Source organism: Rattus norvegicus, chromosome 14 (assembly GCF_021556685.1).
Source record: "Rattus norvegicus strain SHRSP/BbbUtx chromosome 14, alternate assembly SHRSP_T2T, whole genome shotgun sequence".
In the NCBI taxonomy this organism is placed as follows: Eukaryota; Metazoa; Chordata; class Mammalia; order Rodentia; family Muridae; genus Rattus; species Rattus norvegicus.
Window position 1 is genome coordinate 78,692,160 of NC_141547.1, and position 17,653 is coordinate 78,709,812.

At 47.3% G+C, this 17,653-nt stretch overlaps 1 protein-coding gene across 13 annotated transcripts in view; it reads left to right on the forward strand.

The window, feature by feature from the left end:
• Window positions 1-17,653, forward strand: part of Tbc1d14 (TBC1 domain family, member 14) — a 99,290-nt gene that overhangs the window by 72,542 nt on the left and 9,095 nt on the right. For all 13 annotated transcript variants that reach the window (XR_015636717.1, XR_015636719.1, XR_015636718.1 and 10 more), the window contains 7 exon segments: window positions 216-333; window positions 1,456-1,562; window positions 7,992-8,072; window positions 9,737-9,831; window positions 13,686-13,757; window positions 14,412-14,540; window positions 17,094-17,203. Coding sequence is in view for 10 of the 13 variants with exons in the window: in XM_087583824.1 (XP_087439950.1) it covers window positions 216-333; window positions 1,456-1,562; window positions 7,992-8,072; window positions 9,737-9,831; window positions 13,686-13,757; window positions 14,412-14,540; window positions 17,094-17,203 (712 nt within the window). In the remaining 3 variants the exon portion in view is untranslated.

Sequence of the window (17,653 nt, forward strand, 5' to 3'; positions counted from 1 at the left end):
TCCTCCTGTCCACTCTCCCCAGTGTTGGGGTTACAGGCATGCAGTCATACTTAGCCTTTATGTGGGTGCTGCGATCTGAACCCCAGGCTCATGCTTTTGCAGCAAACACTTGACTACTAAGTCACATCTCCAACTCCTCCCTCACTGTTAGTTTTCTGGCATGGTGAACCTGGCATTCTGCTCAGTGTTTTCTTTATTTTAATCACGATTTATAGAGCTTAAAGAAGCCCAGCGGCGGAAGAAACAGCTGGAGGAAAGGTGCAAGGTTGAAGAGAGCATTGGAAACGCCGTCCTCACCTGGAATAATGAGATCTTGCCTAACTGGGAAACCATGTAAGCATTGCTTCACTGGTGCTGTGTGACCACTCCTTTCTGGAGTCTGTGGGCAGTAGCTGTAGTTGCTGGATATGGTGACAGCCTCTCCCAGTTTATCTTTTGAGAGCCTGAGCCATGTTTGTAAAGCTTATGCCTATGTCACTCCATACTTAAAGTTTTGGTAGCTTGTTGTGAGTCAGTCTCCATATGAAATTGATCTCTGTACCCGAAGGGACAGGCTTCTGTGTGAGGTGGCCTGCCCTGTCTCTGCAGACTGTTCCTAAGATTACTCAGTAGGAGCTGCTAATCTGTAACCTCGGGATCTTTGCCTGCCCTTTCCCTGTCTACAGTGTCCTGAACCTTTTCCTCCTCCTAAATCCTGTTTTTTTCTGGCTTAGTCTTCACAGGGAAGAATTTCCTGCCCCCACCTGTGGAAGACTCCCTTGAGTCTCCTGGCACTGTCTGCTTGAGCATCTGTCTCTTTCTGAGGGTGGAAACCACTTGTCTTTGATGTCAACCTGCAGTGTCAGTACAGAGTGGCACCCCACAGTGCCTGGCAGCTGTGGCATCCTCAGTTCTGAGGATCTGCTGTACATCTTGTTTTCTTCCTGTGTGGCCAGTACGGGCATGGTCATTGTGACCAGCAGTCTTGAATGACTGTGTTGTTTAGATGCTCCCCAGTTAGCATCCTGTCTGCAGTGTGTGGTAGTGTGTGGCTGCCCTTTGAGGCCCCTTCCCACTACATTTCTGTAGAAGAGCACGGCCTGCATGCCTCCCCTGAGCCCAGCACGCCTGACCTAAGCCCTGTGCTGCTCGCCTGTGCACAGCTCTTTGCAGTCCTGTAGGAGTCCACTCTGTTTCCCCTGTCTGTGTTTTCTGCTCAGAAAGTCTTTTCAGTTCTTCATGTGTGTAAACTTCTACTAATCAATCAAAACCTGGTTCTGGAAGGTTTCTTGTTCTTTGGTCTGTGGTGTTCCGTGCTGTGCCTTCAGTACCTGTCACAGCAGTATTGTCTGGATGTCAGTAGTCAGGAGGGTAAGCTCCCTGAGGGAAAAGGGTAAGTGGGGGTGAGGCTTGTGTGCAGCTGAGCCTTCCTCCATTGAGAGCAAACTTAGAAACTCTCGCTTCCATTCTGTTCAGGTGGTGCTCTAAGAAGGTTCGAGACTTGTGGTGGCAGGGAATCCCTCCGAGTGTAAGAGGCAAAGTTTGGAGCTTGGCCATTGGCAACGAGCTGAACATCACTCACGGTGAGTGGCTTGTGTGATTCTAGGCATTGAGGTTCACCCTGGGGTTCTGGGACTCCCTTCTGTCCCTTTTGCCACATTAGAGAGTATGGTAACCACTGCTATGAAGCTCTGGTGGAAAGGCCAGGTAAATCTGTCTTCTCTGAGAGGGTATCTGAGTAGTGGGTTCAGTGCTGGCTGCTCCAGATTCCCAACAGGTCAGAGAAGGCTTCCTAAAGAGAAAGACAGCACACACGGGGCTCTAAGGCTCAGTGGGGTAGGCAGAATCTGTCCTCAGAGTCGGACAGGAAAGTGGAGGTGTTTGGTCAGGATACCCTTTGGTGGTTTTTGTTTTGTTTTGAGCCCTAGAGAGGCAAGGGTTGGTATCTGTAGGCATTAGCATGTGAAGCTAGCATGTTAGGGAGGCAGGGAGACCTCTGCCCCCAGTTTTTAAGCTGTTTACGATGCTTCTCAAGCAGCTAGCATCATGGTGGGGTGCTTGACTAGCATAAGCAAAGCCCTGGGTTCAGTCTCCAGTATTGGAACTTGGAAGAAAAACAAGTGGGCGTGATGGTGCACAGCTGTAATCCCAGCACATGAGAGGCTAAGGCAAAAGGGTTGTTTCGAGATCAAGGTCAGCCTGGGCTACAGGGTGAGACCCTGTGTCTAAGATAAAACAAATCCTCAAGTCTCTCAGGTACTCAGCCTTTGTGTGCTCTGCCACAGCAGCCTAGATTGACTGACTCTTGTACGTGTAGTTCCCAGCAGGCGCTGGGTGTCAGAGGTCTAGAAGCACGTAGGTCAAGGGTGAAGCCTTAATGCAGGGGAGCCCTATTTCCTCCTGTTGAAAGTGAGCTGCTCTGGCAGGCAGGCGGGCCGGCCTCTCCTTCCCCTCATGGAGGTCAAGCTGCTTTTACTCTGATTTAAGGCAGATTGGTGTGCCTGACCCCTCCAGTTAGGTTACTGTGTTCATCTTGACAGCATAGCTTCTGCCACGGCAGCAGCTTTGTTCTGAGCAATGTCTCCATGGTGAATAGCAGAGCTGTCAGCTCTGTGGTGACTGGCTTCCTTCAAGGAGGATGGCTGGGTGAGGAACCTTCTTCTCCAAACTCCTTTTCTGGCTAAAATCTGCTGCCAAAATTTCACTGTAAGATCTTTGTGTGAGAAGATGTGTAATGTCGAAGTAGCTCTTAGCCTCTGAGAAGAAGAGGTGAGAAGTTGCTGAACATGCAAAGATCTGTGTGCTCAAGGATCTTCTCAACACCACCACAGTCCTGTGGCTAATTGGATGCCCCACGTAGTGCGTATGTATTTAACTTGGCTTAATTCACTTCAGTTAAGAGCTAGATGCTGAGGAGATGGTGCCGAGCAGCTGCCTAATTGTGTGTACATCTTGCCCAGGACCTGTGCCTTGGTCCAGGCTCACTCTGTGTAGCTTATGTCCTGTCCGTTGTCCCCACCATAGTGGCCTCACTGCACTGCTGTCTGCTCTGTCATTTGTGCCCAGCCTAATCTTCTGGATGTGGCAGGCCCCTCTGAAGTGTTGGTTGAGTGAACGAACGCACCTTTCTGACCTCACCTTACTGTTTGTCCCAGCCAGTCTGAGACAGTGATTTTGGTTTGCTGGGTGCCAAGCACCAGCTGCTGTTCACTACCTCATGTCTCATTAAATGTCAGCTGTGATGGTCTCAGGCAGCTCTTGGGACCTCATTTTCTTATTGAAAAAGGTTAGGTATTGTGTTTCATATCTGTGGCCAGTGTGTGTGGGGTCAAAGTTCTCATTCTACTTTTGGCTGGTTCTGAAGTACATGTTCTGAAGACCCAGGGTCCAGTAGCACTACTAAGTTTCACTCTGGAGCGGGTGTGGTGCTCGTGCCTTCATCTTGGCCCTTGAGGTGGATGTGTGTAGGTGTGGGGTTGTGGGGGAGGAGTTGACAACAACTAAATCCAATTACATAAACAACCCCTCTCCCCAGTAGAGCAAAACATCCAAACCTCACACCTAGAGAAGACAGGCTTGCACTTGGGAATTGGGGTTGGGGGCCTGGTAGCATTGCTTAGCAGGAAAGGCACTTACTTTGCATCCAAACCTAGTGCTATAAGTTTGATCCCTGGAACACATAGAAGGATAGAGGGAGGGAACTGACCCCAATTGTCCTCTGGCCTCCATATGTATGTTGGGGCACATGGGAGTTCTTCCCCCAATACACACTTGTGTATGTATAATAATAAGTTGAATTTTATTTTATTTTTAAAGATTTCTTTATGTATATGAGTATTCTGTAGCTGTCTTCAGACACACCAGAAGAGGGCATCAGATCCCATTACAGATGGCTGTGAGTCACCATGTGGTGGCTGGGAATTGAACTCAGGACCTCTGGGAAAGCAGTCAGTGCTCTTAACCGCTGAGCCATCTCTCCAGCCCATAAGTTGAATTTTAAAAAGAGTTTGGAGCTGGGGTCCTGAGAGAAGCATCGCCTTTCTACCATGACTATACATGTGACAGTAAAACCGTGGCTGTGGCGGAGATTCTGTGGGCTCAGACACAGACATAATTTTATTCTGAGGCACCCGGTCTCTCCTTCAAACAAGTTCTTCACTTGTGAGGTGGAGCCCTAATGGGCATGTGCTGTTGGGGTAACGTTTTCATACCCTGTGTGGAGGTTGTCTTGGTATTACTCTAGTGTGCTGTCCAGATTCTGGTGTTGTTATTCTTATGGACCTTCACTGGCCTCAATAGTTTGTAAACATCACATTCCTCGACTTTTGATTGGCTTAATAAAGCCAATAGCTGAATCAGGAAGGGCGGGAGGAACTTCCAGGCAGAGATAAGGACTCTGGGAGAAGAATTGAGAGGCGGGAAGATTCTCCTGCAGGATGCAGAGGAAGTCTGATGTGCTTGGAGGCGCACTGGCAGGTTCAAGAAAGTCCAGCAATAAACATTCCATGTAGTAGTCCTGTGTGCATCCTCTGAGAGTGACAAAATGTTTTGACCTAAGCCCTAATTTTGGATTCCGAGCCTCACTTTTCCAGGAAGTCTTAATAGTCTGATTAGGTTAAGATGCAGCAAATTTCCAGTTGTCCAGCTTTTAAGAAGAACAAAGCTGGGCTTTCTCAAACTGAACATGTCCTTCTAAATCTGCCAGCCCACCCGGAGCTTGAGGGCAGAGGTCATGCTCTAGACCCCAGCCCTGAGCACTCTGTGTTTCTCTTTAGAGGACAACAATATAAGCTGTGTGTCATAACTGCTGTTTGGCCATGGCACACCAGCATAGGTTGCATGTACATTAGAGCTGTCATAAGGCCAGAACGGGATCATTAGGATGAGCTACACTTAATAAGATACATGAAGGCAGCTGTGCTTGGCTTTACCCTGCAGAGTAAATGATGTGAAAGGTAACGTGGCAAACACTCAGAGAATGGCAGTGATTGGTTAGCAGTCCTCAGCATATGGCAGCTGGGAATAGACAAGCCAGAGGGAGGTATAGAGCGTGGGGGCGGTGGAGGAGCTGGGACACTAAGAGGTAAACCCAGTGCATGGGGCATGATGCCCTATAGAGTCATGAGCATGGCTTATGGTCCTCTAGTGGCCCAGTCTGCCGGCCTGCGGTAGTTATTTGGAAGCTGAAGTTACCTGATTATTAGCAACTGCCTGAGGAGCAAAGCTGCTGATAACACGGCTTCTGAATGTGGAAGAGAGTTCAAGACTATTGTGACAATTCTCTGACAGCAGAAATCATTGTTCTCTGAGGGTTCGGCCTGTTCAGAGCACTAGTTTCTACGCCTCTCCCTCAGCAGCGAGATGAGGAATCCTGTGCCATATGTGTGTAGCAAGCTCCCCATGTCCTTATTTGAAGGCAGCACTCATCTTAATCCCAGAAGTCATAGGCCTGAAAGTTTAAAAATTTCAATATTGAAATCCTGGAAACAGAAATCCAAAGCAATTCCCATGGAGAAGAGGTAGAAACCCAAGTTCTCTGGAAGATGCAAAGCAGCAGGGTCTAAAATGCCTGGGTTGTTTTTTAAGTGTTTGTCAGCGATGGTGTTTCTCCAAGCTAATGACATCCAGAAGCTTTTAAGGAACTCGAGCCGCATTTATCTGAAGAGGTCAGCAGTTACTGGTTGGGATACTTCTAGAAGCTGGCAACATTGTTGCAGGCTGGAGGGTGGTGCTGCTTCTGTAGCTTCTGCTTCTGCAGCTTCTGCTTCTGCAGCTTCTGCTTCTGTGGTTTGTTGAGTGCAGGTGGAGTGGGTGCGGGAAGTATGTGCTGGAGGCCATGCAGCAAGGGTCGCAGGAACATTTACCACTGTGTGTGGAAGGAGCAGTGACACGCAGAGCCATGGCCTATAGTACAGAGCAACTTGATGTGCTGTCAGCTTCTGTGGGCCACCTTCATAGAGCTGTCCCTATTCTACCACTGAAAAATGGTTTCCTGTCCTTTACTCTCTTTTGTCTTTAAGTAACCCAAGTTATCAACGTTTTGTTTTTGCAGTTGTGCTGTTTTGTGTGTGTGTGCGTGTGCACAGCTTTAAGATTTTGTTAATTTTTGTTTTATGGTTATTGGTGTTTTGCTTGCATGTATGTCTGAGAGCCACATTTGCAGTGTTAGAACCCCTAGAACTGGAGTTACAGATGCTTGTGAGCCACAGTATGGATGCTAAGAATCAAACCTAGGTCCTTTAGAAAGTCAGTCAGTGCTCTTAACTTCTGAGCTATCTCTTCAGCCCCTGTGCTCTGTGCAATGTCTTCATGCCATTTTCAGTGTTCAAAGTAGAAATTATCTATAAACTTCAGATCACTGTGATTCATTTTACAAATTTCTTGCAGATTTGACCATGTGAAAGTGTGTTACTATGGTGTTGATGATGTGTGAGTTTGTGTGCATGCATGAAAAATCTTCTTAGTCCGTAAAGACATGTCCTTTTGTTTTTCATTCATTAAAATTAATTTATTCATTTTACATCTGATCACAGCCCCCCTCCTGATCCCCCTGTCACATAGCTTCTTCCCCCATCCCCTTCTCCTGTGAAAAGGGGGAGCCCCTGGGTATCACCCCACTCTGGCACATCAAGTCACTGCAGGACTAGGTGAAAAATCTTTCCCACTGAGACCAGACAGGGCAGCTTAGTTAGGGGAACAGGATCCTTGGGCAGGCAACAGAGTCAGGGACAGCCCCCACTCCAGTTATTGGGGCACCCACATGAAGACCAAGCTGCACATCTGTTACATATGTGGGGGGGGCTGGGTCCAGCCCATGCTTGCTCTTTGGTTGGTGGTTCAGTCTCTGGGAAGCCCCTAAGGGTTCAAATAGTTGACTCTGTTGGTCTTGTGGAGTCTTTTTTTTTTCTTCTTCTTCTTCTTTTTTCGGAGCTGGGGACCGAACCCAGGGCCTTGCGCTTGCTGGGCAAGTGCTCTACCACTGAGCTAAATCCCCAACCCCGGTCTTGTGGAGTCTTATCCCCTCCGGGTCCCTCAGTCCTTCCCTCAACTGTTCCTCAAGACTCTCTGAGCTCTGACTAATGTTTGTCTGTGTGTCTCTGCATCTGTTTCCATTGGCGGCTGGGTGGGGCCTCTCAGAGGACATGTATGCTAGGCCCCTGTGTGCAAGCACAGTGGAGTGAGATGTCCTTTTGGACATCTGCATCTGTGAACATTCTTTAAAGTCTCGGGTCTTTGGATGACTGTGTATGCAGTGGTAACCCATCTTAGTTTTGATTAAAGATTCAGGTCTCCTGGCCAGTGTTTCACATGGCCACAGTTAGGAAGCCTAGTGCACAGTTATGAACCATAATGATAGCTATTCATATCCTTTGCTTTTCAGCACATTTCTGTCTATATAGGTCATCTGCTTTTGACTTAGGTGTATAATGTCCTCCATCCACTGTGACACTTAAGGTAGCATTGATGCCTGTTTTGTTGCACAAATCAATACATGAAGTATTCCATTGTTTTTGTGTTTCTCAAATCTCTTAAGAAGTAATTGTCTTTTTTTTTTTTTTTTAAGAATCATATTTTCAGGATTTTAAGTCTTAAGGATTTCAGATTAAAGCTTTTTTTTCTTTAAGATTATGATTCAATCTTGTTAGAATCCAGATGGACTCTGTCCACCCACCCCTTAATACAAAGATGAGACACTGACTGACTGTTCTCTTCAGTCCCCAGGCCATTAGTCTGGATACCGAGGTAAGCAAGAGACTGGTCATCTGAGAGGCAGTGGGCCAGTCACAGAAGGTCAGAGCAAGATATGAATAGGTAGCTGTGTAGCAGAAGAGGCACCAAGCCCCGTGGCAGTGTGCGTGGCCTTCCTTTGTAAATGGCTCTCTTTCAGGCTAAGCCGGGAGGAATTGTCAGAAGAATGCCTTACTCTATTTAGAGAAAGAGATAGTTGTGTGTTCTCTGGTGTTGTCGAAGGAACATGTACATGTAAGACTTACCAGAACCTTTTCTTTCAGAGCTCTTTGACATCTGTCTTGCTCGGGCCAAGGAGCGGTGGCGGTCCCTCAGCACTGGAGGCTCAGAAGTGGAGAATGAAGGTACCGCTCTTCCCTCACTGAGTGGGGACTCACGGCCGTACTCCTCACTGGCTAGTGTGGCCTGTGGCAAAGGGACTGTTAAAAAACAAAAATGGGGGCTGGACAGATGGCTCAGTGGTTAAGAGCACTGACTATTCTTCCAGAAGTCCTTAGTTCAAATCCCAGCAACCACATGACTCACAGCCATCTGTAATGGGATCTGATGCCCTCTTCTGGTGTGTCTGAAGAGAGCAGCAATATACTCACATACATAAAAAACAAAAATGGAAAGGAAATAACTTTTAGAAGAACTAGAACCCCACAGCTCCTGAGAGGGTTTGTGTCTCTTCACAACCAGTTGTTTCTAATTAAAGTTGCCCAGTAGCCTGATTCATTGAGTGTTAGCTTCCAGAGGTACCAGTGTGTAGCTGTGAGATTAGGAAAGGTCCACTGACACAGCAATACCTCAGTGGCTAGGCAGTGTGACTTGTCTTGTCGTTATGAATACTTAAACACAAGCTGATCCTATTTTTATTTTATAAATTGACGGGATCGTGTGTACCTATCATGTACATATTTTGAAGCATGATAAAAATGTAAGTAAATGCCTTTAAATATGTTTTTAAAAATTCAGAATTCTATTTTCAGGATTTTTTACTTTAGGGATTTCAGTATTTAAGATGAAAGTATAAGTTTAGGTAATTTATATAAGATAATATGCATTACCTCCCACAGATTGCTCCTCTTTCTATCTCAGCACATATTTTCCTCATTGTTGTTGATGATAAGTAATATCAAATTAGATGCTAGGTCATCATTTTACTACTGACCTGTGTCCCTAACTGAACCCCTTCCTTAGGGTGTTTTAATGGGGAAAGCACTTTACCTCTGTTCCTCTGGCCTATTTCAAGGATACAGTGTATAACTAACTATAGCCATCATGTTGTAGGGATTTCCTATCTGAAAGTTTGTTATCTTTTGACCAGTATCTCCCCGGTTCCTTCCTGCTCCATCCTCCCCTGCCTCTGGTAAACCTGTTCTGTTTTCTGCTACTCGGAGTTCAGCTTTTTTTAGATTGAATGTACTAATGCTGTCACACAGTCCGTATCTTTCTGGGGTTGGTTTATTCATTTGTCACAGTGCCCCTCAGCTCATCTGCTGTCCATATCTGCCACCTTTTCTTCATCTGTTTACCTGCAGACAGACAAGTAGGCTGATGAGTGTCTCGCTGCCATGCATAGTGCTGAAGCAAACATGACACGCAGTGGTCTTTGCAGAACCCTCCCGCTTCCTTCAGTTGCACACCCAGGGGTGGGATCGCTGGATTGTGCGTAGTTTTGCTTTTAAGATGTTGAGGCAATACGTAACATTTTCACCAGAGATTGTTTAGGTGGAAGGTCTCTTTGTTATGACTCCCCACTCCTGGGTTCATTGCGTGTGTTTCTCAGCTTGTCGATGATAACAAGTACTATCAATTAGATTTTGATTTTTAGACTCGATGTTCCAGCTCATGCTGTGAGGCATTTAGATCCCTGGAGTGAGAGGTTCTGTACTCGCCGTGCACACACTATGATGGTGGACACTGTAGGCAAGGCGTAATTGATTGTACTTGGGAAGGCCTCTCTCTGGGTGTCATGTTCTAAAGCGTCAGAGCCTGGTGCAATGACTTCTGCTTTTTTTGACAGATGCTGGGTTTTCAGCAGCAGACAGAGAGGCCAGTCTGGAGCTTATTAAACTGGACATTTCTAGAACATTTCCTAATCTCTGCATTTTCCAGCAAGTAAGTGGTGGGGTTCGTCACAAGTGTGCCTTGTTTAAGTTTTATGAATACTGAGCCGCATGTATTTGTAGTCGTGTTTGAAAGGTTAGTTAGAGTTTTAGGGGGAATAAGATGGGGGGGGGGGGTCAGGGACAATGCGTTTAGATGCTTAAAATGGGTGTAGCTGGTTCTTCCTGGTCGCACTTCTGTGTTAAAAGCTATTGGTTCTTTTTGTAAAGTGCATGCCGAGCCTTGACAGGCACTGCAGAAGGCTTAGGGGTAGTGTGTTGTCAGAGGTCTTGGTGCTTTTCTGTTCTGAGGACTGTAGGTAGCTGTCTTCATTTTGCAGGAGCCTCAGTGAGGTTTCAGGATGTGCTGAAAGGAGTGTCAGGAAGTAGTGCCCCATAGCTTTGAGGTAGCCAGGATGGGTGGCTGAGCAGAGGTGGTGGGGTTCTGAGATGACGAGCCACGGGGTTTGGAAATGGATTCTTGTCTGGGTGTTAGTGCATCAAAAAGGCCTCTCCTCAGTCATTTGGGCACAGATGAGAGGGGTTTGGACTTAGAGTCCTCTTCTCAAGGCCTTGTGTTCTTTGAGCCAGGAGATGTACATCCAGAGGTGTCCTTTGAGGCTTCTCTTGTAAGCTAGGAACGTCACCAGCTCTCCTTCATAATACTGCTCCATCTTTCCCTTCTCTGTTCTCTGCTTTATTCGCGAGCCTAGGCATTGTAGGTCACCACTGCAGCTTCCTTCACCTCTCCTGACTGCCCTGTGTCCTTCCACTCACCTTGCTGATCCTATTGGAATCTCCAGTCATGCATCATGGTTCCCAGTTTGTTGACATGCCTCATACACAGAGGCTCACTAGCAAAGGGTGGTGTAGCAAACTGGAGTGAGGTGGTGAAGTGGCTGCAGAATGAACAGGCCCAGAACAGAGTGTAGGTGGGCTTGGGCTGGACAGCCTTGACAGCACAAGAGAGTCAGGTCGTATCCGGGAGGAAGGGAGCAGGCTTGTCTGTGCATACACTGGGTTTAAGTACTGTAGTCTGGCAGCGAGTGGGTGCCAGGCAGAAGTGTGGGGCCCGGTTCTGTGCAAGATTGAGTGTGGAAGACACAGTTGTCCCTGCAGCTTTCCTAGAGGGGTTCCCAGTGGTGGTAAATGCAGCACTGGTGAGGACTGCTCCTCAACTAGAGCAGAGAATGTAGAGGGCAGAGTTCTAGGACTTTGGCTGTGTCTAAGAAGCAGGCAGGGGGCATGTCTTGGCCAGGCATCAGAGACTAGCCAGCTTCGAGAGTAGCGCCATGCTGAGTGCTGTGGGTGCTTCCAGTGATGGGGTTATTGCTGTCTCAGTAATTCTACAGAGCAGGGACCCGATGTCTAAGTGTAGAGGAGCTTAAGACATTGGGTACCGTCAGCTGCCAGTGACCATAAGCTGTCCCTTGCCTGCCTTGCTCCCCCCCCTGCATTCTCTCACTGTTTCTTCTGGCGTCTGTGCCTCTGGATTGGATCAGAGGGTAAGATGAGGACCCTCGTGGTACCTGATGGGGCCTTTGTTTTCTCTTGGCTTCCTGTATCCTAATACATTTGGAAATGTTGCACTGAGTCTTCAGGACGCTTGCAGCCGAGGTGATGGAGAAAGTCCAGAATTGTGGCCGAGTGTCTAACCGCTGGGAGTACTGCGCAGTCTTCTTCAGAAGACTCTCTCTGAAGGATTGTCTTTCTCCTCCTAGCTCGCGTCTGTAGGCCTCAGCCCACTTCTTGGTCATCTCCTTGGAGGCCTTCTGTGTCCAGAATGCTTGGGCTGTCCCATCTCAGTGGGGTTCCTGTGGCCCCAGGTCTTGAAGGGGATCAGCAGCGCTGCTTTACGAGGGTTGACTTGGGTTTGATTGCAGTGAGTTGCCTTCTTGCCAGTAGTTGGTCTCAGGAAAAACATTTCATTCTCTGCCCCTTCTTCTGTCATGTGTGACTAGGGATGGTCTCCACAGCCTTACGGGGTTGTTCATAGTACTTAATGCACAGAGGGAAGCCATCAGTGATGTACCGACTATTGATTATCCTGGACTGTATTTGAAGCTAAATGACAGCAAGGTCATTTAGCTAAAAGGCTAAAGACTTTTCACTAGAGACAGCCAGAAATGGAACCATGGGAATCTTCAGGGGGAGCTTGTGGCCTGTTCTCTTGCCTGCCAGAGAGAGGCTTCCTAACCTTTTTCATTAGCAGAGGTAAAACTAGAAATTTGAGACAAAGAAGCAAGTGGGACTCAGAGCAAAGCAGGACAGGCTTCCCTGCATGTTCCTGAAGGTCCTTCTCTGCCGTGGGCCACACCTCAGTGTCTTGGAGCCCTAACAGCCGGTAAAGGCTCTGCAGAGGCTGAGGGCCCACCTTTGCATTCCTGGGGTCTGAGGGAGCTTCTCCTGAAACATGGTCCCCGAGTTATACTTCAGAAGTGTTGAAATGGACAGTCCCTTGGTGCTTACCTGAGAGCCCAGGGTGAGCTCAAAGAAGGGGACATGGAAGTGCCGTGGTCCCTTCTGGGTAGCTTGTTCTTTCTCTCAGGCTTCCTTTAAGTGAGACTTCCTCGGTCAGTGGGCCCGAGGTTTTTAGACTCTTGGGAATAGAGAACAGTAAATGTGAAGGCTGGGGAGGGAGCCTGAGAGCCTAGCAGAAGGAGCACTCAGGAAAAGGAGCTGGCAGCACTGTGAGGGATGGAATGACAAGGTGGAAAATTCTCTAAGGAAAGATCAGTATAGTTTTTCTCAGTCTCAGATCACATAGAATATCTCTGTAGTCACTCTAGCCCTCAGGTCAGCTCATGGATCTGCCACCATTGTCTCCAGCCCTGAATGTTGCCCTTCCTCCACCTCACTGTATTTTCTTTATTTGGCTCTTTGTGTTTTGAAAGTATGTCTTCTTTGATATAGCTTTTTTATAGAAGAGAATATAATAGTCTGTGCTGGGACTTGTAAATCCTGCACTTAAGGGGCTGAGTGCAGGATTAGTAGGGTTTGCCCATTTTGGGATATACAGTGAGACCCTATCACCAACCAACCAACCAATCCAAACCAAACAAAAAATGTGATCATCTGGTTCCTGTCATTCCTTTGTAAGCCACCCAGAGCTACCTGTGGAGTGACTTCCTAGTCGTATGCCAGAAAGCATATTTATTCCTGCATTAACTGAGGCTGTGTGGTAGGTGATTGGAGCTGCAGGTGGGTCCAGCTCGTCCCTTTAGAGTGTCTCTGACACACTAAAAGCAGTGTGGGGCAGCCCTGGGCTTGTCTCCCTTTTTAATTAAGTGGGGGAAACCAGACAGTTTTGCAACAAATTACAAGAACAAATGAGATCTTAGCAGGCTGTGGGGAGGGTGTTGGGAGAGCGCTTGAAATGAAATGGCATCTACTAGGAGCTAAGACTTAAAACATGCTTTCCAAAGCCGCTGTTCAGAAAGATGCAGAGGAAACAGTGACAGGCAGGGAAGGGAGACAGGAGGGGCCATACTTGTTGTGGGCACAAGGCCACATGCTCTGAGGAGTCCTGGCCATTTGGCTTACCTCCTGAACTCGGAATGGAGCATGACTTATGACAGGGGCCAAAGGAAGGGCAGTTCACAAGGGTCCTGCGCACAGCCGACCCTTCAGCTTTTGTAGAGCAGCTTCATAGACAGAATTGCAGACTTCTTCATTAACAGCAAGTTACTAGCTCATTTATTAATTGCATAATGCATCTAGAGCTACCAGCAGAGTGCTCAGCCAAGTCCCTCGTGCGTGTCCAGCAGGGTAACAGTAGCAGAAGTAGCAGCAGTGTTACCAGATGATGTTCTGAGACTAACTAACAGTACTTACGCATGTGTTGATCTTGTATGTCAATCCTTTTAGGGTGGTCCATATCATGACATGTTGCACAGTATTTTGGGCGCTTATACTTGTTACCGGCCGGATGTGGGTTATGTAAGTGATGTTTTCCAGTTTTTTTTATGATGTTATCGTCTATAAAAAAAAAAAGTCAAAACATTACCCATCTTTTATATCGAATCTCATTGTGGCTTTTTGAGGACTATGCAAAATCTTGAGATAAATAAGTTGTTTCAGTTTCCTTGGCCAAGTTGGGTTGAAGCAGCTGCTCTGTGGTATGCATCGCATTTTAACTAGATGTGATGCTTACTTTTTGCACGCGATTTACTCCTGACATTAAATAGAAAAAGCTTTACCATTAACCATTTTTCGAAAGTGTGCTGCTGCTATTCCTGTGGTTTAACAGATGTGTATGTGTGCATGGTCTTAAGCCTGCTAAATTCATGTGTGACCACAGCACCACACCCAGTATGGCACATACCAGAGGGCAATATTTCAGATGCCAAAGGCCTATGGTGGGGTTGGCTTATGGTTTTTCATTAGGAGGGGGTAAAGGATAGAGGGGAAGCAGGTGGCTGATAGCCAGAGCTGTGGCTCTGCAGAGGGTGGGTCTGGTTCGACAGGGTTTATTCAGGTGGTGAAAGGGTAGCTGTGTGGGCCTTTTTAGTGGAAAGCTGGTTTCTCATAAATAAAAACTGCTCTGACCTTTATGGCCACATTAGTTAACATAACCTTTCTCTCCTTCCTCAGGTTCAGGGCATGTCCTTTATAGCTGCAGTGTTGATCTTGAACCTCGATACTGCAGATGCCTTTATTGCTTTTTCTAATCTTTTGAATAAACCCTGTCAAATGGCGTTTTTCCGAGTGGACCATGGCCTTGTGAGTATGCTGTCTGTATATCTTAGTACCATGTCTTTACGCAGCAAGAGCTCTCCAACCATTCTGTCTTTTCAAGGCAGGAAATGTATATGCCCTTTCTAATGGGCTGTTCATAATGAGGGGAACACTTGAACTTGTGTGGAAGCACACGGCCATCACCTCTCACATGGACAGGTTAATGCAATCTGCTAGAGAGAGAGTGTTTGAAACACTGTACTCTTTAAAATGAGGGTGGAAGGTGATTTCTGGGCAAGCTCATGCTCTTTGGGTTAGGGAGGTATAACAGCAGTGTTCTCCTTAGCTGCTGAGTGCCAGGGCTGACTACGCCGCTCACTGTCAGAGTGAACTCGTGCACAGGAGGAAGGTGTGCTCCTGACCGTGCTCCCATATGGGGCAGTGCTTTAGTATGCTGTGCAGATGGCCTTTACCATTGGTGGCCTTTAAGAACCTCCCACAAATTTCACAGCTGGGTCCTCTGCATAGTCCAGATGTGGGGACAGACTGAGGAAAGAAATGGCTTGTCCAAGACACATCTGGTACATGGGAGAGCTGAGGTTTGAATCCGTTCCAGGTCCTGAACCCTTTGTTCTCTCTGTAAGAAAACTCACTAATTCATCAGCCTTTAAGTTGGCATTGCTTTGAAGTCCTGGTCATTACCACTTGCCTGTCCATACCTCAGTGGTCTGAGGGTGCACGTCAGCTGGGCACTTCTTCCTCAGACATTCCTTGTTCTGAAGCTGCTGCTCACTCTGGCTGTTAGGGGAGGGTCAGCTATGGCCCTTCAGGAGGACCGTTTGGTATTCCACTTCTGTAGCTGAGAGTGGCTTTGGTACAAAATTCTTTTAAGAATTGGTTCTGAGAAAAGTCCTAATTGTGAAGAAAGCATTATGTAAAGAGATTGTTATTACATGATTATTTATAGTTGTAACTATTAGAAGGGTTTAAAATGGGGTAAGGGGAAATGGGACGGTAAGTGAAATCTACCAAGACCCCCAGCACAGCTATGTCACACTTAGACAGTATGAAGGACACCTCGTGTGGCAGTCACTCCACGTAATAGTAGGGGATTAATCTCATAACCACTATGACTTATGGACCTTCATGAATTAGTGTTTTTAGGGGCTGGGGATTTAGCTCAGTGGTAGAGCGCTTACCTAGGAAGCGCAAGGCCCTGGGTTCGGTCCCCAGCTCCGAAAAAAAGAACCAAAAAAAAGGTTGGGGATTTAGCTCAGCGGTAGAGCGCTTGCCTAGCAAGCACAAGACCCTGGGTTCGATCCCGAGCTCCGAAAAAAAAAGAAAAAAAAAAAAAAGAAAAATGAATGAATTAGTGTTTTTAATCATTGTTTTGTTAAATATTTTGAGGCCATGTCTTACTGTGTAGCCCTGGCTGGCCTCAAACTCCTGGTCCCCTGCCATAGCCTCCCCTCTGGGATCGGGATGTACCACAGGCCTGGCTTACAGTGTTCCTGTGCTTTACGCTTTCTTAGCTGACTAGTTACAGGGGTTCCCTTAACAAGCAGATGAAAACTCTCCTCTCCAAGAAAAAGAGCGAAATCTTCAGGAGAGATTCACACCTTTGAATCAATTTGTTTGTTTTGTTTTGGAACAAGGTCTTATCTGATAAGCCTACTGTCTCAGCCTTCTGACTGTTGGAGCCACGGGTGTGCGCTAACACGCCACACTCTAACTTTCCCATTCAATATACAGTAATGGTACCTGCCTTGGCTAATTTCAGCTTACTCTCCTGAATATGGAATGGAGAAAGGGCGAAGCAGCATGTAGCGTTGAATGGGACCTTTGCTCGGGGCAGCACTGGCGACCTTTAGGCCAGATGACTGCTGTGGGGTTTCCTGCTCGTTGGAGGCTTCTACACACAAGTCTGTAGACGTTGCCTCACATCCCTGCACTCTGCAGTGTATAGTCCTGCCATGAAAATGAGTAAAAGGTCAGGGCTGGGCTCTGCCCCTGCACCTGGTGGGCCATCTGTAGAGCTGCAGGCACGGCTGCTCCCACCCAGCAGGGGCTCTTCTTCCTTCTGGGGGGGAATTGCTTCCTGCTGTCTCTCCCCACCCTGCTGTCTTTCTTACAAAGCTTGTGCGAAGCTGGCCTGTTGTGTCTTTACTCATTGTAGTCAAGGCCTGCATGATTAAGCTGGAGCTGTTGCCCTTCCTCCAGACTCTAGTCTTGCCTCTCCCTCTGGATGGGCCAGGCATAGGCAGCAGGCAGCCTTGCTTTCCCAGCTCTCTCACACAGGCTCCTGCACCCTTCATAGCGCCACAGGGCGTGGTTCAGGTCCCACCTCCCATGTACCTGTGCTTTGCCCCTGTGTGGCAAGTTAAGCACTTGCTCTGGATTTTGGTGTCTCCCCTATAACTTGAAGAAATGAAGGGATTGAACAGAGCTGCTCTGGGAAGCTTGGGGACAGAGATAAACTTATCTGCGTGTTACCTGGGTAACGGTTATTATATTCTAAGTGTGCAAAACTCTTGACTCTTGTGGATTGGAAAATCATGCTGACGACTAGTTTACTAATGTGTTTAAATTGTCTCCTAGATGTTGACTTACTTTGCTGCATTTGAGGTATTCTTTGAAGAAAACTTGCCGAAATTGTTTGCGCATTTCAAGAAAAACAACTTAACTGCAGACATCTACCTAATTGATTGGTAAGACTCAGTTTTTCTGTTTTCCAGAGTTCTTCTCATCCCTGCTTACTTCCAGTTGTCACTGCCAACCTCTTGGAGGACTCATCTGAGTTTCCCTCTCCTGCTTCCCAGTTCCCCTCTGCTTTGAATACCTGTGGTTTATCCTCCAGGCTCTTTGTCACAGTCTACGATTTCACTGGCCTTCTTGACTCGCTCAGTCTTAGACCTATCTGTTCTTAAAGCACAATCCATTAAACAAGATGTCTCTGGGCAGCAAGTCTGTGCCAGACCTTTTACTAGAAGTCCACTATGTAATATGGGGGTTTGAGGAGAAGCAGCATGTGGCCCTCATAACTTTGGACACTGTCCAGTTGGAGACACTGAGAGAGAAGGCGGTGGACCTCAACCTAGGCTCATGGAGGTGTGGAGAGCAACATGTGTGACCTCACAATAGCATAGCACTTAGGTTGA